This window comes from Spermophilus citellus (assembly GCF_964194105.1).
Source record: "Spermophilus citellus genome assembly, chromosome: 11".
Lineage (NCBI taxonomy): Eukaryota > Metazoa > Chordata > Mammalia > Rodentia > Sciuridae > Spermophilus > Spermophilus citellus.
Window position 1 is genome coordinate 81,681,677 of NC_138192.1, and position 27,965 is coordinate 81,709,641.

At 38.9% G+C, this 27,965-nt stretch overlaps 1 protein-coding gene across 2 annotated transcripts in view; it reads right to left on the bottom strand.

Annotated features, from left to right (window-relative positions):
• Nucleotides 1-27,965, bottom strand: part of TTN (titin) — a 266,424-nt gene that overhangs the window by 185,244 nt on the left and 53,215 nt on the right. The window contains exons 45-68 of one of the 2 annotated variants that reach the window (XM_081261924.1): nt 13,459-13,737; nt 11,282-11,845; nt 10,501-10,782; nt 10,113-10,391; nt 9,378-9,656; nt 9,002-9,280; nt 8,598-8,885; nt 8,206-8,484; nt 7,830-8,111; nt 7,459-7,737; nt 7,068-7,346; nt 6,688-6,966; nt 6,273-6,560; nt 5,865-6,143; nt 5,443-5,724; nt 5,065-5,343; nt 4,668-4,946; nt 4,278-4,556; nt 3,888-4,175; nt 3,370-3,648; nt 2,902-3,183; nt 1,425-1,703; nt 1,023-1,304; nt 32-310 (exon numbers count right to left, since the gene is read on the bottom strand). In XM_081261924.1, coding sequence (XP_081118050.1) covers nt 32-310; nt 1,023-1,304; nt 1,425-1,703; nt 2,902-3,183; nt 3,370-3,648; nt 3,888-4,175; nt 4,278-4,556; nt 4,668-4,946; nt 5,065-5,343; nt 5,443-5,724; nt 5,865-6,143; nt 6,273-6,560; nt 6,688-6,966; nt 7,068-7,346; nt 7,459-7,737; nt 7,830-8,111; nt 8,206-8,484; nt 8,598-8,885; nt 9,002-9,280; nt 9,378-9,656; nt 10,113-10,391; nt 10,501-10,782; nt 11,282-11,845; nt 13,459-13,737 — 7,023 coding nt within the window. Of the gene's footprint in view, nt 1-31; nt 311-1,022; nt 1,305-1,424; nt 1,704-2,901; nt 3,184-3,369; nt 3,649-3,887; nt 4,176-4,277; nt 4,557-4,667; nt 4,947-5,064; nt 5,344-5,442; nt 5,725-5,864; nt 6,144-6,272; nt 6,561-6,687; nt 6,967-7,067; nt 7,347-7,458; nt 7,738-7,829; nt 8,112-8,205; nt 8,485-8,597; nt 8,886-9,001; nt 9,281-9,377; nt 9,657-10,112; nt 10,392-10,500; nt 10,783-11,281; nt 11,846-13,458; nt 13,738-20,936; nt 27,597-27,965 lie in introns of those variants that run through there. The other variant, XM_081261925.1, reaches the window with a different exon arrangement.

Below are 27,965 nucleotides of genomic sequence, written 5' to 3' on the forward strand. Positions count from 1 at the left end.
TAAACAACAAAAGGAAAACACCAGAACTAACCTGAAACATCAACCACAGCTGTGCAGCTACTTTTCCCAACATTGTTTTGAACCTGGAAGGTGTATGTGCCTGCATCTTGCCTCTCCACTGAGAGAATCTTTAAGGAAGAGATTTTGTTGTAGAAGCTAAACTTGTGTTTTTGGCTGCTGGTCAACAACTTCCCGTCCTTGTACCATTCGACGGAGAGTTCAGGAGTGCCAGCCACCTTACACTCCAAAGTGCACGTTTCTCCTACTGTCACTGTCATCGGTCCTGCCTTCTCGACAATGACTGCGGGCTCTGAAATACAACGTGATACCTATCTGTCAAAGTTGAGATCTTTGAGATCAATGAGATGATTATGTTAGGCTTCTCTGTTGACTTTAATATACGAATCTATAATTACATGTTGTCATAAATTTACGGCAGTTATTATTTGTGTACTACTTGACTCGAAAACAGTTTTGACAGTGGACATTAGACAACATGTTCAATTTGTCCTTGACCTCTTTGGAGCAATGTCTACCTGATATTTTGAATCACTTGATATTTCTGTTCTACTTTAAGGTATTATTCAGATAGCTCCCAAATTAATATTAAAATGAAATTTAATATTCCCAAAGATGAAAGTTTAAGTCTTTCCTATCAAACGTTGCTCATTGGAGTTCTTATCAACTTTAACAAAACTATTACTTTGGAAACAAATTTCCTCGCAACATATGCTGGAATCCTAATTAATTCATGCTTAAACAAGAGAGTCAAAATTATATTTGCTAATCCATCAAGAAAAGTAGTATATACACAATAAAACAAATGGCTGGCTTTTGTTTTGAACCTGGAAGGTTTATAGAAACAGAAAAGAGTGTTTGAAAGATCAGTTAGTTCTTTCCCCTAAATTTTCCAAATAGGCGAGGGTCAATACAGGTCTAGAAGAAAGTCAGAAAAAGAGATTCTGCCTGTAAGCCACTTCAGCACTTGGCACCAGTTTCTATCAGGGGATTTTTGTACCAACCTAAGACAGTCAGTGTGGCCATGTTCTCTCTCATTCCACCATCGTTCTTAACTTGGCAGATATATTTTCCAGCATTAGCTGGCTCTGCTTTTGCAAACTGCAGAGTTGCAACATTTTCCACAAATGTAATTCTGATGTTTTCACTTTCTCTAACCACTTCTTCTTTCTCTTTCAGCCACTGGACGGAAATTGGCTGGGCGCCTTCTATGAATGCTTGTAATTCAGCGGGCTCGCCAGCTACGACAGTGAGGCTGCTCACTTTGGAAATGAATTTTGGAGGTTCTGAACAGGAAAAGATGGATGGAGATTGTTGAAAAAATTGCTCAGATAATAGAAGAGAGAAAAGAAATGAGTATTTTGCAGATTCCTGACATTTCTGCCATGTGCAAGAAATATGCTTACCTTTTAATTTTATGATACAAATGCAAGTATCACTTCCTACTTCATTCTGTGCTTTGCAGTGGTATTCACCAATGTCGGAAGATTCAACATTAAGAATGTGAATACTTGCATGGAAGTTTTTAGATGCAATCTTATATTTCTTGCTGCTTCGGAGTTGCCTCTTGTCTTTGTACCATACCACCTCAAATGGTGGTGTTCCAGAAAGTTCACATTCAAGACTAACTTCAGTATTTTTAAGGGTTTCAACTACAGGAGGGAAACTGCTAAACACAGGTGGTTCTGTAAAAAACAAGAATGTCTCATGAATTGGGCTATTTAATTTTATTAAATAAATTTTTTTATTTCTTTGTTCTTAAATTGGAAGATTTAAGATACTATAATGGGTTAGTAGTGTCTAGCATTAGCACTATTGAGGAAGAAGAACTTCTGAGAGGCCATTAACCTTTACAAGGCAATCAACTCATGGGTAGAAAACCCATGTAGATCCTAGATCATGACTGAGCAGGTCAACATTCTGTCTATTCCACCTTACCAATTTATCTTGCATTACAAAGACAGACAAGAAGCTTACAAGCAAACAAACATATTAATAAATATTAATACTTCATGATTTCCATGAAGTATGGAATTCTGACTTCAGGATTGGAATTTTTTTGTTTGTATGCTTTACAACTGAGATATCTGGAAATCACCCCAACTAAGTCTTCCACTTCAGCAAATGGTTCTTGCAATCATTGCCTTACAAGATGATAAACTTGAGCTTTGTGACAAAAAATACTGGAAAATTGCAGCCGAAAACACCAACACTATTTGCACCAACGTGCCATCAGTTGCATTTTTAATGGAACCAATTCTTGAGAAGAGGGAAAAATATTATTGTCCCTTTTAAATTTAATGTTAAAACTTCTACTACTAACACATTGCATATATATCCTTGTTATGCTAGAGATTATTGTAAGGATGATAATGGTTTTGGAAGGTGACTGAAGGCAAAAATCAATTTTAAAATGCCTATTTTGTGTGTATGCATTTTTTTTTTAGTGAGAGAGAGAGAGGGAGAGAGAGAGAGAGAGAATTTTTTAATATTTATTTTTTAGTTTTTGGCGGACACAACATCTTTGTTTGTATGTGGTGCTGAGGATCGAACCTGGGCCGCATGCATGCCAGGCGAGCGCGCTACCACTTGAGCCACATCCCCAGCCCATGTGTGTGTATGCATTTTTGAATCATCATCAAATTTGATGTTTGGCCAGTGTATTGTGGTGCTCAGAATTATGGCATTGGAATAACAAGAAAAATATCTCAAAATGCCTTGCTATACATAAGCAAAGCTTAAGAAGCTGTAACATCTATAAAGGGGAATAATGCCAGCTTAGGAAAATAGTCTATGATCTGAAATGGAAACTAAAATTGCAATAAAGAACAAAGAACTCTGATGTGCAGGGTAGGAGGAGAAATGTAAGGATGAGATTTCTACCTTTTACTATGACCTTGGTACTGCAGCTTGTGCTGCCTGCAGGATTCTGAGCCTCACAAATGAAATCTCCACTATCCTCAGTACTGAGATTGTTCATCTGTATGACAGCCACTGAGTCGATGAAGGTCATTCGGTATTTATCACTGGCTGGGAGTTCATGCTCATTTCTATACCACACAACTTTGATTTCTGGAGATCCAGTTATCTTGCATTCAAGTCGTGAGGAGTCACCTGCTTTCACTATTTTGGATGCTTCTAATTTCTTCACAAACTTTGGTGGTTCTAGAGAGTCAGGAAAAGGGAGATTATGAGGGAACAGAAATGAATAACAAGTTAGAAAGAAACATGGCAAACACAGTCAAATTCTGGCAAAGACAGTCTACTGTGTTAGAAAGATGCATCAACAGAGTACAGCAAGAACCAGAGACATGGGTCAGACAGAAACATAAAACAATAAAACTTGCACACCTGTCACAAGCAACATCGTGGTACAAGAGTCGCTACCAACATCATTGGTAACTTGGCAAGTATATTGTCCAGTCTTGGAAGCATCCACTGAGTAGAGATTTAAGAAGCTAGTTGACCCTTCCAAGCCAATGAAACATTTAGGTCCAGAGGCAAGTTCCACATCATCCTTAAACCATTTTATTTTAAATGGTGGTGTTCCTTTTAGTACTGCCTTAAATTCCACTGTAGAATCAGGTATGGCTTGTTGTCGCTCAGGTTTTACTAGGAAGCTTGGTGGTTCTATAGATTTTAAGAGAGATATATTTAATTATATTCCTTGTAGCTGAATTATTTTGATAGTTTAGGAAATATAAGAAAATACTCCTGAAAAGAGGTAATAGCTGAATATTTCTTGAACACAATGAGTATGTGTCTAAAGAAACAGAATTATGATTTAAGCTCTAAAGGACACAAGGATAAGTTATATGTTTTTAAAGCATTCACAAAGAAGAATCAAGAGGAGGTAAAGAAATGCTAACCTTTCACAGTTAAGATGCCACTGCATGCATCATCTCCTGCTACATTTGACACTTTGCATGTGTAATTTGCAGTATCTTCTAATTCCAGATTATTAACTTCAAGTGACATGGTGTTTTCATGACATACAAGTCTGTATTTTGCACTTGTAGATATTTCTTTTCCATCTTTAAACCACTGAGCACTAATAGGAAGTGAACCAGAAACTTTGCATTCCATATGAATAGAAGAGCCCAGAACTTTATCCATTTTGGTCAATTTTTTAGTGAAGGATGGAGGAATGTTTTCATCTATTCAATGCAAACAACACAATATATCTATTAATCTGTTGCTCTTTGCTTACAAAGAACATAATATAAATAAGGGAAGCTGACTGGGGCAAATATACACACCTAGCACTCTGAGGTAGGCGTCACAGCTACTGCTTCCAAAGTCATTTTCTACTTTGAAAGTATATTGACCGCTGTCTTGCTTCATTACTGATTGAATCCTAAAACTGGCCACATTATTTTCAAAACTCATTGAGAAATATCTACTGGGTACAACTGGTTTCCCATCTTTAAGCCATTTCACTTTGAGTTCTGGTGTTCCAGCTACAACACACTCCAAGGTCACGGGGTCTTTCTCAGTAACATCGACTGATTTGGCTTTCTCTATGATTTGAGCAGGTTCTGAAGTAAGAATGGAAATAGGGATGAGTTACACTGATAATTCCACTGGAACTAAGGGGTGCCTATGAATTGTCTCCATTGACTAACGTTGAGAGAGGACAGCTTACAAACCTTGCACTAAAAGGAAAGCATAACATCTCTCGGCTCCGGACTCATTCTTGGCTTGACACGTGTATCTCCCACTGTGTCCGTTATCCACGCTTCTGATTTGAAGTGAGGCCACATTGTTCACAAATGAAATACGAGTGTTGTCATCTTCGTCAAGAATCTGATCATCCTTTAGCCAGATTACAGAGATGGGGGGAGAACCAGCCACGGTACCCTGAAAAGTGGCAGAACTCTTCAAGACTGTGGTGACATTTTCTATTTTCTTGGTGAACGAAGGTGGTTCTGTGGTCAAATAAAAGAGGATGAAAAAAGAGGTCTGTTTTAACTCCTACCCACCATTAAGAAATGAAAGAGCACTGAGGGTATTTATTTGGTAGCCTTTTTCTTGAAAAGAACTGACCTTTCAGCGCAACTCTGGTACTGCAGGAACAGCTGCCACCCTCATTGGCTACAATGCACTGATATTCACCAGTGTCTGAAGGGTCACACTTGGTTATATGGAGGTTAAACACGGACACTCTGTCTGTCAGGGTGTATTTTTTGCCACTTCGAATTTCCTTGTTATTCTTCAGCCAAGTGACTTCAAATGGAGACGTTCCTGTGACTTCGCACTCTAGCTCCACATCACTATCTTTCACTATTTCCACGGGCTTCAGCTCCCTGATAAAGGTGGGGGGCTCTAAAGATTCGAAAGAAGACAGACAGCAGCTTATTCAAGGGAAGCCCAGGGCCCATCAGGCAGCACAGCCAAAATGGAAAGCAGATTCCCATAACCAACCTTTCACTTTTAATTCAATGCTGCAGCTTGCTGTGCCTGCATCATTTCGAGCTTCACAGACATAAGTCCCACTATTTTCTACCCTCGCGCCAGAAATCTGGAAGGTGGCTAAACCATCCATGAAGGAAATGCCATGCTTCCTAATGTCTGTTATTTCATTCCCATCCAGATACCAAGAAACTCTGATTTCTGGGGTGCCCGTTATTTGGCATTCGAACGTTGTTGATTGTCCATTCCTCAGCACTAACACTGGACTGGGCTTCTTAATGAATTGAGGAGGTTCTAAAGATGAAAGAAAGGGATGATATTGAACATTTTTTAAAAACAAAGTCCAACCAGCAAAATGGCTTTCTTAATAAATTTCTTCCCTCCCCCAAGAAAATCTAGATAAGTAAGAAAATAAGGTGATGGAGAGACCAGACCTTTTACAAAAAGGGTGGCTTTACTAGTTGCTGTGCCAACATCATTGCTTAGTTGGCAAATGTAGGTGCCTGAGTCAGCAGCCTTGGCTGAAAAGAGTTCTAAAATGGTGGAGGTGTCATCCTTCCAAACAGAGCGAGCTGCTCCCGAGTGCAACTCTTTGTTGTCCTTAAACCACTTTATGGTCATGGGCGCAGTGCCACCCACAAGAGCCTTTAATTGAACCCTCGTACTGGGATTGACATCTTGTGACTGTGGCTTTTCCACGAAGTAAGGAGGTTCTGGGGTGAAAGAAAAACAAGCAAAAGGAGAGGGGAAGATTTATTTTGGAATTGAGCAATGAAGGTCAGAATTAAGGCGTAAAAGAGCAATAAATTCCTAATCGGTGATGAAAAAAGCTGCCGACCGACCTTTGACTGTCAGATGGCCACTGCACTGGTTGTGTCCTGCCTTATTGGTGGCAGAACAAGTGTATGTCCCGCTGTCGGAACCTTCCAGCTGACTGATTTCCAAGAAGGCCGTATTGTCATGGAAAGAGAATTTGTACTTTTCGCTAGCTGATATTTCTTGGTCATCTTTGAACCATTGGATGCTTATAGGATGTGACCCAGCCACTATACATTCTAAGTCAATAAAAGACCCTTTAATACTGTCCATTTTCTTCAGCTTTTTGGTGAATGAAGGAGGTATGATAAGATCTATCCAATACAAAAAGAAAAAAAAAAGTCAGGTTAATCTGTCAAAAAAAATTTTTTTTTTCTGTTAAATTAAAAGAGAGGAAGGAGTACAGAAAGGCCCAGGTCTCTGGAGAAAAGGAATACCAACCTAATACATTAATGTTAGCCTTGCAACTGCTTCTCCCAACATCATTTTGGACCTCAAAAGTGTATTCTCCACTATCTTTCTTTTCTGTAGAAATAATCTTCAGTATTGACACTGTGTCAGTGACACTGATTTTATATTTGGGGCCCAGGGTCAGTTCTTGGCCATCTTTAAACCATTTGGCTATAATCTCCTTAGTCCCTGAAAATTTAACTTGCAAAGTGGCTGGGTCTCCTTGGGTGACATCTATGGACACAGCCTCCTCGGTGATTGTTGCAGGTTCTGCAGAAAACAAAGGGATAGATGTGGGCTGTGAACTGCTCTGCTGAACGGCTCACATCTACATTTCGTCCTCAAACCTGAGGCAAGCTTTGTGAACCAACCTTTTACTGAAAGTAACGCAGAGCATCTTTGTATTCCTGCATCATTTTTGGCCTGACAGACATATTTCCCATCATGCTTCACTTCAATGCCACTGAGGTACAGACTGGCCACATTGTTCTCAAAGGTCATTCTTATATTATCATCTTCAGTGACTTCATCGTTGTCTTTTAACCAAGTCACTGTGATTGGCAAGGAGCCCTTCAGAGTAGCCTGGAAGGCAGCCGTGCCTCCTCGGAGGGAGCTGGTGCTTTCGATCTTCTTTACAAAGGATGGAGGTTCTAACAGAAGAATGAATTCTCGATCAATACCAGCTTTATGGCAAAACCCAGCTTTTTCTCTTAAGAACTGACTCTACAGAAGAGACAGTCCATCCTTTGAACTGACACTAACCTCTTAATGTCACCCTGGCACTGCAGGTGCTGCTGCCCACCTCGTTGGTCACCCGACACTGATATTCACCAGCATCTGCAGCTACGAACTTGAGGATCTGCAGGCTCACCAACTGATCCTGAATGAAGGTTTTATATTTTCTACCACTTCTCAAGACTGTGTTGTCTTTGAACCAGGTGATCTCAAAGGGAGGTGTGCCTGCCACCTCAGCCAGCAACATGACATCATATTCTTTCAACACTTCAACTGGCTTAAATTCCTTGGTAAAGTAAGGTGACTCTACAGTGAAAAAGGAATGGTTTGGGTTAACCGGGAGGGATCTGTGCTATGGGCCATAAATTTGGAAACCCAGGGACAGAGTCAACACAAACCTTTGACTATTACAATGCTGCTACAGTGGTCACTGCCAGCCTCATTTTGAGCTTCACACATATATTCACCACTGTCTTCAGTGCCAACATCTGTAAGTCTTAGAACTGCAGTGGACTCCACAAAAGACATTTTGTGTTTGTTGCTCTCCTTGATTTCTCTATCATTCACAAACCACGTTATTTTAATTGGAGGGGTACCAGTTACTTTGCAGACTAGCTGGGTGGCATCTCCCTTCTTTAACAGCTGTGAGGGTTCTAATTTTTCAATAAATGTGGCAGGTCCTGTGGAAGGCAGGAAGTGATTAAGAAACATGAGAAAGATGAAAGAATTGGCATAACAAAAGTAGCACAAAGATGTCAAGAAAACAATGCAAACCTTTTACAAATAAGTTTGCACTGCATTCCACGCTTCCGGCGACATTGCTAACTTTGCATGTATATGTTCCTGAATCGGAGGTTTTTACTGCGTAGAGTTCCAGGGAACTCTCTAAAGCTTCTCTGGTTATATAGCAGCTTCCACCAGAGACCAGCTCTTTGTCACCCTTGAACCATCTGATGGTGAGAGGAGTAGATCCTTGAAAAGTGCTCTTCAGGCACACTGCTGAACCAGGCAGAACATCCCTGGATCCTGGTTTAGTTACAAAACTGGGTGGTTCTGAAGAAGAGGTATAAGAGAATTTTAAAGAGTTAAGAAGTGGGATATAAGGGAAGAAGACTCAATTTGAACATTGTCTAGAGTATGAATGGAATGCAAAGTCTCCAGCCAACCTTGCACAATCAGGGCTCCGCTGCTTTCTTTGCTTCCCACAGAATTTGTAGCTCGACAAGTGAAATTTCCTGCATCATTCATGTCTACTCTGCTGATCTCCAAAGAGGCTGTGCCTTCCACAAATGCTATTCTGTATTTGTCAGAAGAGGCTATTTCTTTACCATCCTTAAACCAAGACACCCTCATGGGGAGGGAGCCAGCAATTTTGCAGTCCAGCCTGCAGGAACCACTAACAATGCTATCCACATTGCGCAAGGGTTTGGTAAAAAACGGAGCAATGTCTCGATCTGTTGGTGGCAGAAGAAGGACATAAGGATTAATATGGAAAAATGCTCCATGGTTAACTTTGGCCATTTGTTAGGTTTTAAAGAAATGTGTAATGCAGTTTCCTAAAAATACTAACCTAATACTGTGAAGGTTGTCTCGCAAGAGCTACTGCCCACTTCGTTGGAAATTTCAAATGTGTATTGGCCACTATCATGCAGTTCAGCGGAATAAAATTTGAGTTGGGCAACATTGTTTTTAAAACTTATGCGGTACTTTTTACTGGCAGCCAAAGGTCTCCCATCTTTGTACCATTTGGGCTTGAGTTCAGGGGTGCCTGCGACAGTGTACTCCAGTGTGGCTGGGTCTCCTGCTGTCACCTGGATCAGTTCTGCTCGCTCAATGATTTTGGCAGGTTCTAAAATGGTATTGAATAGTTAGGATCCCTAAGTGTGAATGACAGTTTCACTTTAAATGGAAAGAATAATACAAAGTTAAAATGTTCCTGCACAAACCTTTAACTATTAGCTCCCCAACTGATGTTTGGCTTCCGGCTTCATTTTCAGCCAGACATGTGTATTTGCCACCAAAGCTAATTTGAACATCAGGGATGATTAAGACTGCAACACCGTTGGTAAAGCTCATTTTGATTTTTCCATCTTCTTTAATGATCTCTTGTCCTTTCATCCAGGTGACAGAAATGGGTTCTGACCCTCTTACCGCAGCTTGTAAAGTAACAGTTTGTCCTGCGAGTGCCGTAAAGTCATCTACTTTCTTGACAAAGGTTGGTGGTTCTAGTTAAAGAGAGCATACAGTGATCAATTCCCAGACCCTCTCAACACTATCTGTATTTAAGAGTTTTATCTAGATTACATTTATTTTTTTCCCCCAATACTGCTATTTCATAGTGTTGGTTAATTAGAAGAAGAAAGAGCATTCAAGAAGAATTAACAATCTCATCCAAGAGACAGAAGCATAGAAGATAAATCTTATCAATGGAACAAAATGCCTATTATGTCATTCTCCTTTGCTATCAAATAAATAAATATTGACACTGGTATCAGGATACAGATATACAGATGGTGTGACAGCCTCTGACTTTGCTCCCTGGGCCCCAAGTGAAACCACCCCCCCCCCAAAAAAAAAAGTTTAAAGGATAGGCCAGTAGAAGTAGTACAAGTTTCCCTTCCATGGCTAAGAAAGCCATTTGTACAATGTCTTAGAGAGACAGCGGTTTTCCACACACTGACCTTTTAACAAGTGTGTTGCGACGCAGCCGCACTTCCCGACTTCATTAGCAACCACACACTCATATTCACCAACGTCCGCGCTATTGAAAGAAAAGATTTCCAGAGACACCAGGGACTTCTGGGAAAACAGCCTGTATTTTTTACTACTTCGAATTTGCTTCTTATCTTTAAACCAGCTAATTTCAAATGGTCCCGTGCCTGAGATTTCACACTGAAGCAGGGCATTTGTTCCTCGCACTATGTCTGCAGGCTCAAGAGTTTTGATGAAAGAAGGAGGTTCTACAAAAGCATGAGAGCATTGTATCAGTAAGATGTCACAAGCAATTGAAAAGGAAATCTTTTCACAGGGGAAAAAAAAATATGAGGGACTGTAACCGGGCACACAAACCTTTGATCACTATCTCAGTGCTGCAGCTATCACTGCCAACCTCATTCACTGCTTCGCAGGAGTAACTCCCGCTGTCTTCCACTTTGACATCCGTGATGTCGAGGATAGCCTCAGAATTGACAAAGGACATTCGGACCGTGTTACTTTCACTAAGTTCTTTGTTGTTTTTAAACCAAGTCACCTGGATCACAGGTGAGCCTTTCAGCTTGCAATGTAGGCGTGCTGATTCACCTGGGAGCATTAAATAAGAGGGATCCACCTTCTTCACAAAGGATGGTGGCTCTACATGAAGTTTACAAAAGAGAAAAAAGGGAAAAAAGAGCTGAAACATACGCTCCACAAAAGAAAAGCGGACGTAGACAACAAAAAGACTGAACACACTGAAAATATTTTCATGGAATTTCTGAAAAAAGAAACAGTGGGACAAACCATAGCTTTTCATCATTCAAAAACATGTCCCCAGTCTTCTGGATTAAAAAAGAAAGCCAACAAACTATATCTATACAACACATAGATTTTATAAAAGACAATAAAGAATTTCTAGACACAAAGTTCTTAGAAGAAATTTTAAGCAAGCTTCTTTGTCTGCAATGACAGTTTTAACAGAAGTAAGCGGATTCTGAAGAAGATTGAAAAACATAAAAATCAAACAGTGCTAGGACTACCCCCAGACCCACGCATTTGCTGAATGCAATTATTTTAATACAAAATGTGCAGACTGCATTTTGTTTGTTATCGGTTTGTCTATGGAGACTTCGGAAGGAAGGAAGAAGATTCTTACCTCTGACGGTAACTGTGGCTGAACAGGAGCTGCTCCCAGCCTCATTGGAAGCTGTACACACATAGGTTCCAGAATCTTTTAGTTTGGCCAGCGGAATCTCAAGTGATGCTATTTTATCTTCAAAATAGATTTTATGATCCTTCCCAGGGGGAAGTTTTTGCCCATCTTTGCTCCAGGTAATTGTGACTTTCCTATCTTCATCTACCTGGCACTCAAGATGGACCTTCTTATTGATAGCGGACTGCACGGGCTCTAACTCTTTAATGAAATGTGGTTTGTCGATTATAATTAACTCTGCTTGGCAGATGTCTGCTCCAAACTTGTTAGAAGCCTTACAAGAGTAGACTCCTCGGTCTTGAATGGTAAGATTCAAGAGCTCTAAACTGTGTTTGTTTTCTGCATCTGAAATCTTGCACTTAGGTGAAGGAGAGAGAGCAGCACCATCTTTCTGCCAAATGGTTTCGATCACGGGAGTTCCTGCCACTGTGCAGAGGAACTTGGCTGCCTTACCCACAAAAGTCGTAAGGGACTTGGGTCTGGAGAGAAAGGTTGGTGGATATGCCTCTGCAAAAGAAAGTTTTCCAGCATTACACGTAGTCCCCACCAAAGCTCTTGCCATAATTATGTTCCAAGACAGAGAAAAGATAAATTATATTTTTAGAGACATTATTTAAAAAAGGGTAAATATGTTACTAAGACCAAAAGATTTGTCAAAGGAAAATGATGAGAAACACATCTTTGTGGAGGAGGGAGACAGCACTTAAATTATCTATCAAAGCAAAGAACAAATGTTCCTGTGTGAAGCCACACTGCTAAAACTTTGTTCATAATAGTAGCTGATTCATAGTTTGAATTATTTGAAAGGCAATTCAGCTGATACCTTTATTTTACAAATTAGAAGACTATGCAATAAAGATAAAGAAAATGTTCTCAAACTCTTCAAAAGAGTAGGGATATTATAAGAAGATTGAGGCAGTTTTGTGAAGTCTTTCTAACCCTCATGTTCGATGCCAGGAAACCCTTAAATGGCTTCACCTGAGTACATACCCTAGGCTATTTTAAACTTGTTAAAATATCCAATAGCAGTATTTTCCCATTTCCATTCTGCATTTTGAAGCCAGCCTTTAGAAAACTCTCTAATTAAAAACAAAATCCTCCTCCTTGTCCTTTCCTCTTACTTTGTGAGGCTTTGATTCGGTTCCATTACTGAATTGGTCTAATTCAGGTAAAGAAATATCCAAAAGTGTCAGTAAGAATAATGCCACCTACTTGGTTGCATGGAGATACTTTGACCATAGAGTGAAAACCACTGGCTATGTGACGTGAACTGGATATCTTAGAATCTCAGAAACTTTCTCATATGTAAAAAGTTTGCAAAGAGGAGGAAGTTCAGAGAACCCTGCCTTTTTCATGGCAAAGAAATGTGCTACATTTGTCCTTCCCCTGGATGCTGCCATCGACCCAGGGACTGTCTCCCCCTCCAATCGTCAGTGCATGACTTGAGGGCACTGCTACCCCATCCTCATACCATAGCTCACACTTAAATTTTCTCTTGAAAGGAAGAAAGTAAAAGAGAAAGAGGGAGGAAGGAAAAACAATTCACTGGTTTGTTTTTTTCTTTGGCTACTGAGGGAATTCAGACATTGGATGAGTGTTAATTAACACTTTGAAAGTCATCTGGTGGGTCAGTTAGAAGATTGAGAGCACAATTTTTGTGTAAGTTGCCCTTATTATAAAATTAGGAGTAAAGCCTGAGGTGAGAACCCTTGTTTTGAGTCTTGCACTAGGTGTGTATCTGAAATTTGGGTTTTAAAAATTTTAGTCTTATATACTGGCTCTTTTCAGCTTGTGATTCTATTAATTGGTTATTTGACTTCAGACTATTAAATTCATTGAGACCATTTACTTTTGAGTAGCACTGAATTGTCCTCGAATATTTTATATTAGGGACTAAGCCATGCTCATTTGATGACTTAACATTGTTCTCAAGTAATAAGCTATTTTTCCTTTGGCTGCTGATTAGAAATATAACCATAAATTATGACTTTTGTTCCACATGGGCTCTGCCCTACCAGGTTACCATCTTGTTACTAGCGGTTCCCATGGGCAGCACTTTCTGCACCTGTATAGAAAGCAACCATAGGTGACAACATCCATGTTACTTGCTGGGTATTTACCTGTCACAGTCAGCGTGGCTGTGCAGCTGACACTGCCATATTCGTTGGAAGCCTTACAGGTGTACTCGCCGCAGTCCACGACCTGTGTCCTCAGGATTTCCAGGCTGGAGACGTAATTTGAAGATCGAATAGAACACTTGTCACTTTCATAAATTTCTCTGCCAGCTTTGAACCACTGGAACCGGACATTGGGGGCACTTTGGATCTCGCAGGTGAATTTGGCTAAGTGGCCTAAAGCTACTTCCAAGGGTTCGATTCTCCTCTTGATCACTGGGGCAGCTGCAAAAGGAAGCAGAGTCCATTAGCAGGCCTCCTTATCACGTACACCCCATTTTTCTTTTTCTTCTAACTTTTGTTGCTGTTAATGAAGTAAAACAGTGGAAATTGGTGAGACGGATTGCTGCAGTTTAAGACAAGTGACTGGAAAATGAGAAAGATCATTAAAGGCAAAGGAGGCAATACGCAGCTCTAACATATTCATTACTTTGCGGTGATTTGTGAAAAAAATATTAAAATGTGATTGCTATTGGCTTACATGCATAACATGATATATTCCTTAAAAACCATGCTTACTAGGAACATTGAAAATAATGTGAGAAAACATGATTAAGCAAAGTGATGAAGCAAAAACAATAGCAGAAAAGAAATAGAAACATTAAACACAAATGGACAACTAATCATGGTTATTTCAAATTTAGGAATGCGATTGGTGATTTCAGAAATGGCTAGATGTTCATGTATAGCTTTTTGTACATATTATTAAAGTATTTCCATATAAAAATCAACTAAAAAGCATATTTACTTGGTATTACGAAACATTTTAAAACAAAACGTTTTAAAATAAAACATTATTTTAAAATTATTTATTATTTTAAAATGTTTTATTTTAAAAATAAGTAGTATCGTAGTTATGATAGCGGGCTACCCAACGAGGCAGCAAGTAAACATAGCTAATAACCATGATTACGTAGGCCATTTCATTCTTATTCTAAATAACTTGCATCCTGGAAATGGTTGATAAGTAAAAACTCAGTGACAAAACCTCAATCATTACAATTCAGTGGGTATTAGAGCTTGATCCATTTAATCCTTAAAAATCCAACCTCTCTCCACTACAGTGAGTTTTGCTGATGTTGAGGTTTTTCCATTGTCATTCGAGGCCTCACAGACGTACTCTCCTTGGTGGTCCTCTGCGTTTACTGTGTCAATTACCAGTGTATATGTATCCCGATCTTGTAAACACTTGAACTCTTTATCTGAAGGCACCAGTTTACCCTCAAAAAACCAATTCACCTCTTTAGCATTTGTTATGGATACCATGAAGGAAACAACCTCACCCTCCTCAGAAGTGTTGTCCTTCAAGGGTGTCTGTACAACAGGGCAGTCCTCTTTAAGTAAGCTGCCCTCGGTTTCTTGTATCTTCACCATACCACCCTCCTCGGTATGGCTTTTAGCGGCTTTCTCTTTTTCCTCTGAAGGTATCGGAATCTCATCCTGAGTTTCATCAGAGATGGCAGCTGAAGCCACATCCTCAGTGGCAGCTGTGCCATCCACATCTTTGACCTGACTCTCCACCTTAAAACAACTGACCTCTTCCGTGGACACGAAGCATTCAGATTTGACCTCAGTGATTGCTTCAACATTCTGCAAATCTGCAAAATAATCCACATCTTCCTGCATACCTGTTATGGCTCCTTTCTGAATTCTAGGATCCTCAGCCATTAAGATGTTTATCTCTTCACAAATAATGGAGCACAAAGTGTCCTTCAGTTCGATTTTCAGGTTAGCTGTTTGAGGATCAATACCTTCAATAGCGATGGTTAATTCTTCTGTTAGGGACTTAGCTGAAGTAATAAGGTAGGTACACATGATGCGTTTGGGTTCTTGGGTGAAGTGCAGAGCCTTGACCTCTACCTTTTCAATGTTTCTTAACCACTCAGAGAAAAGACTGGGTTGCTCAATGGCTACTGCAGCCTGCAAAGCCCTGCGGATTTGAGTCTTCAGGTCTAATCGCTGCTCTTCTGGAATAGCAGAAAGCAAGCTTTCCTTAGAAAGAATGTCACATCCCTGCACCTCCTGCACCACCTTGATTGCCACAGGCTCTGTTTTACACTCAGTGGTTTGGTTCAGGGGCACTGCTGTGTCATCAGAATGCACTTCTTTGAGCAGAACCTGCTTCTCCTCAAGTGCTAATGGGAACCTAACAGACTTGCCTTCCTCAGTGCTCACTGCAATATCTTGCCCTGCACTTTCTAGTTGATCTGTGATTTCCATCAAGATTTTGCTTTCTTCTGTGCATGTGTGTTCTGAAGGAACCAGGGGCTCATAGTTCACCTTAGAAATCACCACATCAGGACCCTCAAAACTTTCCATGTGTCCCTCAGCTAAACTCTGACTCAGAATGAGAGCATTTTGTGCCTCTGGCTTTGGCAGAGTCATACTTTGCTCTTCATCCACTTCAGATACTGCCTTTTCTTTTAATAAAAGTACTTCTTCGACCACAGAGGATGGATGTGTATGTGCTGGAGATTCTGTTGAAGACTGTGCATAACTCCCTTCAGGTTCACCTAATAAGGTTGCCAGAGGCTCAACTGTTAAAGAACTAATTTGTTCTATGGAGAAGGCACTTGGGATGATTTTTTCTGACTCTTGAAACACTAGAGTATCTTCTTTGTGGAGGGTTTTCTGGGACTGGACAATCTGTAGTTGTAAATCAGGAGGTGGTTCCCTGATGGGCTGCATACAAGTAGTCCCATCAATGGAAGGAAGTTCCCTGGTGCTTTCAGGAGTGGGCATGTCTTGCTCCAACATGACTGTGGATTGTAATTGCTGCGCTCCAAAAGTAGCTTGACTGCTTAGTTCACTGGTTTTAACAATATGCCCATAAGAAAGCTGCTCCTTTTCTTCTGCAATTAAAGCAGCTTTCAAAATGGTGCCCTTTACAAAGGTTGCGATTTCCTGCTCTGTATTGAATGCCTTGACTTCAGGGTCTTTTAATGACATCTCTGGAAAGTCATCAGACACCTCTGGTGTAGACTTTGCTTTGCAGGGTGCATCAGTCATGTCTGTGTCCTGGAGGAGTACAAGCAGCTCTGCAGCACAGGTGGTCTCACCCCATACATTCTCTGCTTTACACATGTAGAGGCCACTGTCTTCTCTCTGAGGGTCATTGACAATGAACTTCCCGGAGCCATCAGGATTGTGAATGATGGTATAATAAACATTGGTGCAAAGCTGCTTGTTTTCTTTGAACCACAAAACAGTGGGGGCAGGCTCTCCAAGCACCATGTAATCAAAGATGGCAGGGAGCCCCGGAGCACAGTGAATTGGCTTTAACTCCTTGAGGAAGAAAGGAGGACAAGGACCTTCAAGCTTTTCCAGAGATTTCTCCACTGCTGATTCTGTTTTTGTCTCTTTGTGTCCTTCTCCTTTGGAATTTATTTTTAGATATGCACTACATATTGCCTTTCCATACTCATTACTGGCCACACATGTATATTCTCCCTCATCCTCAAATTTGGTGAACAGAATGATCAGGCTATGATCATTACCATCAAAAACAAATTTGTAGTCAGCAGAAGGGGTTAACATCACCCCATTAAAGAACCACTGAATTTTAGGTTTGGGAATGCCAATAGCAGTAACGGACAATTTAGCCACATCCCCAATGCTTATTTCAACATTTGACACTTCTTTAATGAAACTTGGGACAGTGCCTTCCTTTTTGATATCAAATTTAGTTGAATGAACTGGAGGTTCAGACAAAAGTTCAAGTGTTTCTTTTAAATGAGATAACTGAAGTTCAGAACTATAGGATTGAAGTCCTTCCTCGGCAGCCAGAAAACTAGAAATCTCTGTATGGAGAAAAGTGATTATTATTTTACTATAAAATTTTGTTTAACAAAAAAAAAATAGTAAAGAATTAAGTGCCAATTTATGGCCTTCTGTTTTTTTTCTTTCCTGTAGCCATTAGAGTATTCTAAGATTAATTTATATAAAAGCACATTTCTAAATTTTCTTACATTATATAAGATTATATAATTGTTACCATACAAATGCAAGTTGTGATCCACTTCTTTGCTCGAGTTTATAAATTTGAAGGTCGTTTTTATGAGTCTTCCTTGTTATATAATTCTAGTACTAAAGTTTGAACAAGTGCTTGCTAGAGTTTTGTAACAAAAGAATCTAGGATTATTTAAATCAATTTCTAAAAAGATCCAGAATTGCTCATTATATGTAGGACCTTCTTCAGTTTAAAAATTATCTTTGGGCTAGGCATGGTGGTGCTTGGGAGTCTGAGTCAGAAGGATTGTAAATTCAAAGCCAGTCTCAGCAACTTAGCTAGGTGCTAAGCAAGTTATCAAAACCCTGTTGCAAAATAAAAAGGACTAGGGATGTGGCTCAGGGGTGAAGCACCCCTGAGTTCAATCCCCAGAACAACAACAACAAAAACAAAAAAACAAAACATAAAACAAAACAAAAAACAACAAAAAACAACTTTGGGGCTGAGGATGCAGTTCAGTGACCTCAGTGAGGTCATGAGTGCTTCCCTAGCACGCATAAAGTTATGGGTTCAATCCCCAGTGTCACAATAAATCAAATCAAATAAAAAGAAAAATGATCTTCATTGTTAAAGGCCAATTATTTCCAAAGAAGCCATCTACATTTTAGTTACTCTCTCTAAAATGAAGCCACTATTAAAAATAAGGGGTCATGGGAAATGTTTAATTTGGATTTGTAAAAGAAGGGCTGTTGGCAGTCACAGGTCTTCTTTCGTTTGTGTAAATTGTCATATCCCTTCAATGAAGCTTTTGTAAACAAGATATTAATTAAGAAAATAGAAGAATCATAAATAAGAGAAAATGAGTCCAATTTTAGAAATCTGATTATAGTTTATTGTGTGAAGAAAACCTACACAGCATTATTGAACAGGAAACAGTGGATAACAGACACTCTCTAAACAGTGCTATGGATGACAGGATGAAGGACCAGTAATTTGATAACAAGCTATTCAATTTTTCATTAAATCTGTGAGGTATGTAGAACAATCCTGTTACTAGAAGTTGTATTGCCTTACTGAAAAGCAGTTTTATTATTTCATTAGTTCACTTCACTTGCCTCACATGGAACACTCGTATGCCCTAATTACTTTCTGTTCTAGCATATAGCATTAGAAGACAGGACTCATGTCTGTTGGCTTTAAATACACTGGTAAAACCTGCCTATAGCATGAAGAATCATACTCAGCTATTATTGCATCCAGTAAGCCATACAACATTGACTAATTTCATATACTAAGAGTGGCCTCTTAGGTGTACATTTGATCTATATAAGTTATGTTAGGTTTCCTATCATTTGAACTTCCAAAATGAACTATGAATGTAAGTATAATTAAAATACCCTAACATGTTGAAATATTTTCAAGATTTTTTCTTACTTCAAAACACAATGCATTAACCATTAAAAAGATAGTCAATGGAATGCAAATGTTCTGAAACATGGAAGGTATAGTTAAAAAAACATGAAACAATAGCAGCTAATAATTGTATCTAATTCAACTATGTGTCATACAAAGAATTCTTTCTCCAGCATCAGGGAAATTAATATTTCAGGCTTTTAAGTTATGTGTCATTGAGTCAGAAAATAAAAAATCCCATTTAATTATCTACAATAATTAATAAGTAAGCCAAGTGTGTGGGCAAGGCTTATTTTTCTTTAGTCTTCATTATTCTGCATATTCTCAAGTTCAGTGCATTTGAGACTGAAAGAATTCTAATGAACAAAATCAAATAAAGCCCTCTTTTTAATGTGAATAAAAGTATATTTTTCAGCTCTTCCTGAAAAGCCAATATGGCATTAAAATATTTCTTTCTTTTCCTTCCTTTCTTCCCTCCTTCGTATTCTTTGTCAAGAAACAGGTTCTAAACTGTTGCTAAGCTACAGATGTTTGGGTAAAATGTTCTTGTTGTGTTTGTTATGTTCTGAATTTCAATTAATCTGAACACACATTATGTGGTTAAAAGTAAAATAGAACCCTAAATTCCTAAACTATAGAATTAATTTTATTTCAGGAATGATAGTATATACTCAGAAGTAACTGTTCTGTATCTATCTCCTGATGAGCTATGAACACTCAGAACAAATGATTTTAGGAATCTGGACAACAGGAGTATAGGGAAAATCTGACATCTCTGCCTATTTTCTGCATATTCTTCCAATTGTTTTTAATTTGGATGACTATAAGAAAGTCCCACTGTGGGAATAAAAAAATTAATAGTTTAAAGAAACACAATAAACACAATTGGATACATGAATTCTTTTGTAAGTTAAATTTAAATTAAGGGACTTATGTTTAAATTCAAATCAGTATGTTTAAGACAATTATGTTACTTAAATATCGTATAATGTAGGTGATAAATAAAGTCTCTAGAAAACAGTAAGTTATTTAAGAATGGGGGGAGGTTAGATTCATAATTTTATTGCCATAATAATTTCTCTTGTCTGTTATGAAACTAAAATTTATTCTAAATTATATTAACAGTTATTATCACTAGAATGATTCTAAATCTTATTGTTGAATATCACCTCTGGCATCTTTTGGTCTAACCCATTTTTAGATAAGAAAACTAGATTTCTTTGTATTTATTAAATTTTATATGAGAAAATTTAGGCTCATAGATATTAGGAGTTTGTGAATTTATTATAATTTTAATTTTGCAAAATGAAATTAAAGACTTGCTTTAGAAATATATATGTAAACATCTTAATAAAATTTGAATGCTTATTAATTTCTAGTTTTAAAGATAAAGTTCAGTAAAATGACAAGATTTTAATGTTAATTGAAGACACACTGAAATACAAATTACCATATTGTCTCAATTATTAAAATGCCCCACCTTCTTTTTTTCTAATGTTAAAGATTCCAGAATTGAAATATAGTTTAAAACCTACATGTAAATACAAGATAGTAATTTTCTTAGTTGCACCCAGGCCAATATTAAGTTAATGCTGCACTTTATACTTGACACTGTCTTAAAAGTTGAGAAAATGTTTCCAAACATGGAAAGATCATTATTTGCATATTCTGCAAATATCTAGATGAACCCTGTCCTTAGAAAGACAGTTGGTCCCTTCAAACCCAATGAGAAGTAAACATTTAAGAGGATATTAATAATTAAAATAATTTAAAAAGAAACAAAATTAATAATACTAAGATTATAATGTACAACAGATTATAGAGTTAATTACTGACTGGGTGAAGCTGGGTTTTGTTGCTCCTTTTGCCCAACTCCTGGTAAAAATCCATAGTTTGGATGCAAATATTTATGATTCCAAAAATGACTTATAATGTGAGCAAAGGAATTTCTCTTACCAATTGTCTGGAGGATCATCTGGCATGGCCTGCTAAAAAAGAATGCCCCTTACTAAAACATTTGTGGAGGAGGAATTAGGGCAAAGCAGAGGTCCAGACGATTAGGTAGCCAAGGAGATGTTTAATTGCTTGATGATACACAGCATAATTGACACAAGTGATGATTCCACAGTTTGGATAAAAGAATATTTACATGGATTACAAGGATGAGGTTTCTACAGAGACGATACTTCCCTAGGTGTCTTCGCTGTAATGCATTTAAACAGAGTGGACTAATTTGGACGTTTATTCGGTCCATATACTTTGGAAAATGTGGAAGCACTCAAATTCTAATCATTACTGAGGTGCTAAACCATCTCTCTTTAGGTTAGAGTGAGGACTGCATAAGTCTCAGCCATGCCTGAATTGTTTGTTGCTACACACCTATACTCACCTGCATCACTTTTTACTAGACTTGTTATAAATAGGTTGTGGAACCCTATGCCACTTTCCTCAGCACTAAATCTTGTTCCTTGGACCAGTTTCCCATCTTTGTACCAGTAAACCGTGGGTCTTGGAGAGCCACGGACTAGACACTGGAAATACGCTGCTGTGCCTAATAGTGCATGACAGTCAGAAATGCCTTTGATAAACCTGGGAGGCCCCTCCACCACCTGAAATTCAAAAAAGCTGTCTGCGTATTTGCTCTTTAAGACCAATTCTTCCTTTAAACTGCTTAAAGTCACTTTACTTTTTGGTGTTATCATAGCAAACATTTCAGAATCTCCCATGGTGAGGAAGCCCCGACAGATAGCCTCTCCTACACAATTCACAGCTCTGCATCTGTATGTCGCACTATCAGAGGGACAGATATTTAGAATTTTAAGGGTGTGGCTTCCCTTCTCCTCACTAATCACATATTTCACATTATCTGGCTCAATACACATATATTCTTTATACCATTTAACTTCGGGTGTAGGGATGCCTATGACTGAACATTTGAATACAGCATCTGAATTTTCTGGAACTTTGAAATCACAAATAGGTGTTATGAAACGTGGAGGCATGTCAAATACTTCTAAATCAATTTTTAAATCCCTGTCTTCTTCCCCTTTTGTATCCATATTTGGAGGCACTAAATTCAGCGGAAGAACATCTAGATTCACAATCATGCTTTTATGATCTGCGGTAAATTCGGGCATGGTGACTATTTTCACTTGCTTCTCAAATTCTCTGACATCTTTTTCACTTAATTCAACTTCCAGGACAATTTCTTGAGGAGAAGGTGTTCTCGATGAGGTTGTGTTTTCCAAATCAAACTCCATGACATGCTGATGTGTTACTGGAGGTGGGAGTGCCACTGCCCTTTCTTCTTGGGGTATTAAGTCCACTTTTGCAAAGCTCTTTGCTTCCCCAATGATGTTCACAGCATGGCACATGTACTCTCCCTCGTCCCCCTTTTGAACGTTAGAAATTTCCAAAGAGCATACATTACCCATCCTTTCCATTTTGATTCTTTCGTCTGGCTCTAGCAACGATTTATTTCGATACCATTTCACACCAGGAACTGGAAGGCCCTCCACTTCAACAATGAAGCCTAATGTTGTGTTTTCATATATCTTCCTTTTGGTCAGAGGCTCAATAAAAGATGGAGGCATTTCATTGTCTTTTGGTTCAATGGCTTCATTGGGTGTGCCAAAGGAATCAGAACGCAATAGTTCATAAGCTGAGCTTCTTTCTTCTGTAGGCGTATGGAAATGTTCGTTTGGTGTACTGTCCTCCCTTTCTATTTTTGATGGGGACATTTTAAAATTTCTAGTGGGGTTTGGTCCTTTGGTAGGAATAAAATCTCTCTCTAGTCTCTCCCCTGGGGGTGTAGAATATCTCTCTAGAGCCTCTCCTGGGGGTGTAGAATACCTCTCTAGAGCCTCCCCTGGGGGTGTGGAATACCTCTCTAGAGCCTCTCCTGGGGGTGTAGAATACCTCTCTAGAGCCTCCCCTGGGGGTGTGGAGTACCTCTCTAGAGTCTCCCCTGGGGGTGTTGAGTATCTTTCAGAAACTTCCTCTAAAGATGTGGAGTATCTTTCAACAGAGTCACTTTCTGAATTTTTAGTTGGTTGTCTAGTTGTATCCGAAGGATTAAAACATAAGTCAGAAGACTGTGGAGATTCAAAACGTTCCACAGACGATGGTGGGGTATAAAATTGATCTAACTCAGAGATTTCTTCACTGCTTATGCTTCCCACATCAATGGAAATATCAGATTCAGGAGAATATGGACGACCTAGTGATTCCTGTTTTTGGTTGTAGTATTCATACACAGTGTTGAAAGTCACTTCTTCAACCTCCATCGAAGTGATGGACTCCCTCTGGACAAGTTGTGCTCTGTGTTTGATGTCTTTCATTTCAGGAACCTCAGATTTTCCAGCAGCAAGTAAATATTGTGTCAGAGAGGTCTCGGACTCCAAGGCTTTTGTTGCATGTGCCTCATCCAGTTTAGGAAGATTTTCTGAAAAACAAGTTTCTACCTTTTCTCCTTCTATAGTGGAGGAAGAAGCTTCATCTTGAACTTGAACTTCTTCATCACCTTTTTCTTCTCCTGAGGCATCGGTTTTTTGACTTGTTGGTTCATTTGGATTTGGTTGTTCTCCAGTCATCAAGAATGGCAAGCACTGACTGAGAGACAGCTGTCTGTGGAGTGCATCTGCGTCCTGAGCATCACCTTTGTAAGTTCCATCTGTATTCCCCTGTGTCCCACCATCCTGCCTTTGGAATGAGGCCGCGTCTGGGTTGATGCCGCCTTCTTCCATCTCATCAACCTCTAAAAGTTTTTCCTCACTTGCTTTTTTCAGCTGTGAGATGAAACTTCTACTTCCATTTTCTAGAGATCCGTTTTCCTCAGAAACATCAGTTTCTTCTCTCCCAGCAGATGGGGTTGGAAATGGGGCACATGATTCACCACAGATTGCTTCAGTAAAGGACTTAAAAGAATGCTCAGTCTTTAAAATTGCTGTACTTTGATCCTGTACATGTTGGATTTCTTTTTCTAAATAAGAGGCATTTGCATCACTGTGACTTTTCTCCAGAGTTCTATTTGAAAACTCCTGACCAGGATAAGTTTCTTGATTGGTAAATATGTTATTTTGTACACTTTGAGAGGTACTCTGGGTACCAGCTTGTAATGTCTCAGGGCTAGGAGTCTGTTCTTTATAGAATGTTTCCTGCTGTTGCCTAGTTTCTTGCCCTTGGAACTCCTTAGCTGGATCTCCTATATGAGAATACATTTGTTTTAGGTCAAATACAATGTGCTCAGTATCAGCTGCTGTTGAAGCAGGATGCTGGGTTTTAAAATAAGCTTCTTCTGATTGACCACTGTCTAATTCTTGGAATATTACACCTGCATTTTCTATTTGTGAATGAAACTGCTTTAGGTCAAATGTAATAGGTGCTTCATGTTCAACCCTGTCAGAAACTGCAGATTGATCTACAGAGCCTATTTCTTTCTGGTATTCCCTTTCTTGTATTTCAAATTCCTTATGAGTTTGAGAGGAAAGCAGCTTCAAATTCATTACAACGTTAGCTGAATCTGTCTCAGTGTTTGAAGACATTTTCTCTGCCTGATGCATATTTGCATTTAGATTACTTAATCTTGATTCTCTTTGCTTTAATAAAATGTCTATGTCTTCCAACTCCCTTTGGGGAGGATTAACAAATGATTTCTTGGTAGGCCTTTTTTCTAGAACTCCTTTCTCTACATGTTGTAACTTTTCAAATGCGATTATTTTATGCTTCACCTTTTTCCCTGGGTAGTATCTCTCTCCATCAAAGGGTTCTTCATACATAATGGTAGATGAGTCTTTCATATTTTGTACTTTGTCAGAAATTCTCTCAGAGTGGATATTTGATAAATAGTCTCTTTGGGCACGTTCTTGCATAGTTTCCCATTCAGATCCAAGTTTTTCAAAATCATTTCTTAACTCTTTCCTAATATTAGCATCACTGAAATCATCAACACTTGGATAAGCAGTACCCTCTGCTTGATGAAGCTTTGGTTTTCCACTTGCATGTTCCTCTTCCTCTTCCTCTTGACATTGTATGAGCTCAGCCCTGAGAGGCTTGTTGATGTTCATGGATCTAGAAGCACCCTGCATAAATCTAGGTGGTTTTTCTCTAGGAGTTGTACAATATACCTGATCTTTCTGGTCTACCTGCTCAATTGTCTCTAGGCTTTCAAAATACCCTCTTACAGAATCCTCTTTTACATTTGATGGGGGAGTAAAAGTACCAGCTGGATAATCATAAAAATGTGCCCTCACAGATTCTCCCTGATTTTGTACTTGTTGATCTTTGGAATATGGTGCATAAACTCCACCAATGTTTTTGAATTGACTGTATTCCCTGTACGTGACAGGTTCCACGGTTAGATCTAAAACACTCTCTACGGTTCCTGAATTGTTCTCAGCAACACATTTATACTCCCCAGAATCTTGAGAATTAACATCATGAATATATAATCTGTAGCTACAACCAGCTTCTTCAAACTGGAACTTCTGGTTCTGCATTAAAAGGGATCCATTTTGGAACCACATTACAATTGGCTGAGGCTCACCAGATACTAAGCATTCAAGAATCACAGAATCCCCTTCTCTACACCTGGCATGCTTTGGCATTTCTTGTAACATTTTTGGTGGCTCATTAGTAATATCGGATGAGAATATAAATTTGTGTTTTGGTGACTGACTTGCTTGATCTAGAGGTGGGGCTTCAGGTTCCAGCTGGAGTGTTTCTCTTGACTCTTTATCCTGTTCTGGGGTTGGAGTGGCTGCTGTTATTTGAATTTCTACAGGGAAGGAGAGCAATTCTGTGTCTGCAGAGGGAGGACCTGGTGCATGACTTTTTAACACATGGAGATCTGCCTGGCTCTCTCGACTCAAAGATGAATGGACACCTTCTGCTTGGTCAAACACCAAAGCCAGCTCTTCCTCCTCCTCTGTGTATTCCTGGAATACTGGGACTTTCTGTGGTTGGACATCATACCTTTCTCTTGCTCTCACTCTAAGCATACTGGTTGCTTTTACTGTTCCATATTGGTTAAACAGCACACAGGTAACAGTCCCTTCATTTTGAGGATGAACAGAAGAAAAAGTTAACGTTGAATGGTTTTCTGACGTCTGAGTGATAAATCCTCGATTATGTCGGACTGGTATATCATTGTTATACCATGTCACTATGGGTTGAGGATATCCTTGAAAATGACACACAAATTTACAACAGTCACCTTCATAAACTTCCTGAGATTCAATTTCTTGTAGAAATAAAGGTGGACAACGTTGTGGACGTTTTTGGAGAGGATTTTCAAAAAATCGGGTTGTTTTTTCCTCTTGTTCCCTTTTGAATTCATCAATTTTTGTGGAAGCAGAGTGTTGTAATTCTCTCAAATCCCACTGTCTCATTCTTTCACTATCTATTTCTTCACTTTCTTTAAGATGTACAAGTGTATCAAAAGATTCGCTGGTATATGGTATAGAGACTTGAGAGACATTCTCGGGAGTCTCATATATTTCCTCCCTCTCATATACATTAGTGACATATTTGGATGACTCTTCAATTGCAGTATTACTCACAATTTCTTCATACTGTCTCTGTGCTTGTATGTTTTCATTTACTAGAGACCAATCATATAAATACTCTTTCTGTAGACTTTCTTCTAGAAATGCCTCTTGCCTCAGGCTAATTTCAGTCTGGAGAATTTCTTCATCAACAGCAGTTTGTAAGCTTGTAGGAGGTTCTATGGATTCCCTGTGTTGATCCATTTTATTGGGGAAGGTGCATGGGAGATGGATGACACCTTCTGGTAAATTAGCCATCTCATTCCTGTTCTCAGCGAGTTCCAACACAACCCCGCTCTTTGTTTCCTCTCTAGAGGACAGAATATCTGTATCACTAACTTCACCTCTCAAAGTGTTTGGGCTTATTTCTGGCGATACCTCTAGACACCTCTTTTTCTCCAATAACATTCTCCTAGCCTCCCGTAAACGTTGTAACTTCATTTTAGTCTCCTCATCCAGGAAACTTTCACCTACATTGAGCCATCCTCTTATGTCAGATTTATTTTCCAAATATTCTTCATCATACATATAATCTGTTTTTTTGCCAGGACTTACTGTGTTAAAGTGTATAGTTCTCCTCATTCCCTTTTGTTCCACATCTTGTCTTTTGTTAAAGGGAGAGCCAGTAAACCTTAGGTCAACTTTTATCCTATCTTCTTTCCTTCCAGCTAAAGCCTCCATGTTTCCATGTGTCTGTTCTGTTCTTTTCAGAAACTCTAAATATTTCTCATCTTGCCCTTTCTGGATAACCAGCAATGAGGCAGTTGATTCAGCAGACCCTTCACTATTTATGGCTAATAATCTATAGCTTCCAGAATCTCTATCTTGGACCCTTTTAACCTCTAAGCTGGAGGAGTGATGATGTAAATCACTCTCAGTTTTTATAACCCGACGGAGACCTGTTGGGATAGGTCGATTATTATGAAACCAAGTCATTTCTGGAGTTGGACAGGCAATTAATCTACATGCAAAGACAACAGGTTCACCCTCTAAAACATATTTAAATGCAAGTTTTTGGGTAAAAGAAGGCTTGAAATATTCAGGCCAGGAGCTTGTGGATGATATTCTACTTGCATATCTTTTAGCAGTCATGGAGCTATGGTCTATGTCTTCAGAATCTGAAAAAGCATCACGTGTATCTCCTTCTGAAGGTTCAGCTTCCCCCTCGGTGAATAACTCTGAAAAAAAATTAAATTATAAAGCATTTTACTCTTTTCTGTCGTATTTGAAAAAGTTGAAAATAAATTGCAAAATCAAAAATGAAATAAAGTGCATGCTACAGATTCTCACAAATCCATAAAAAAATTCACTCACCATATTTGTTCGAATAAACGCAACACCATGCTCTGTTTAAAAGATTCTGACACGAAAATCGTTCGTTGTCTGGTCTTTTCTTCAAACTGTTGAAATTTCTTCTTGAACAAGCAAAAATGCATTTCAAAATAACATAGTCCTGTGCATATTTGTTTTGAGAGCAGGAAAACCTTGTTGTTTTGATGGCTTAGAGGGAAAATCTTACCTGACTTGCAGAGAGTGGAATAAACGCC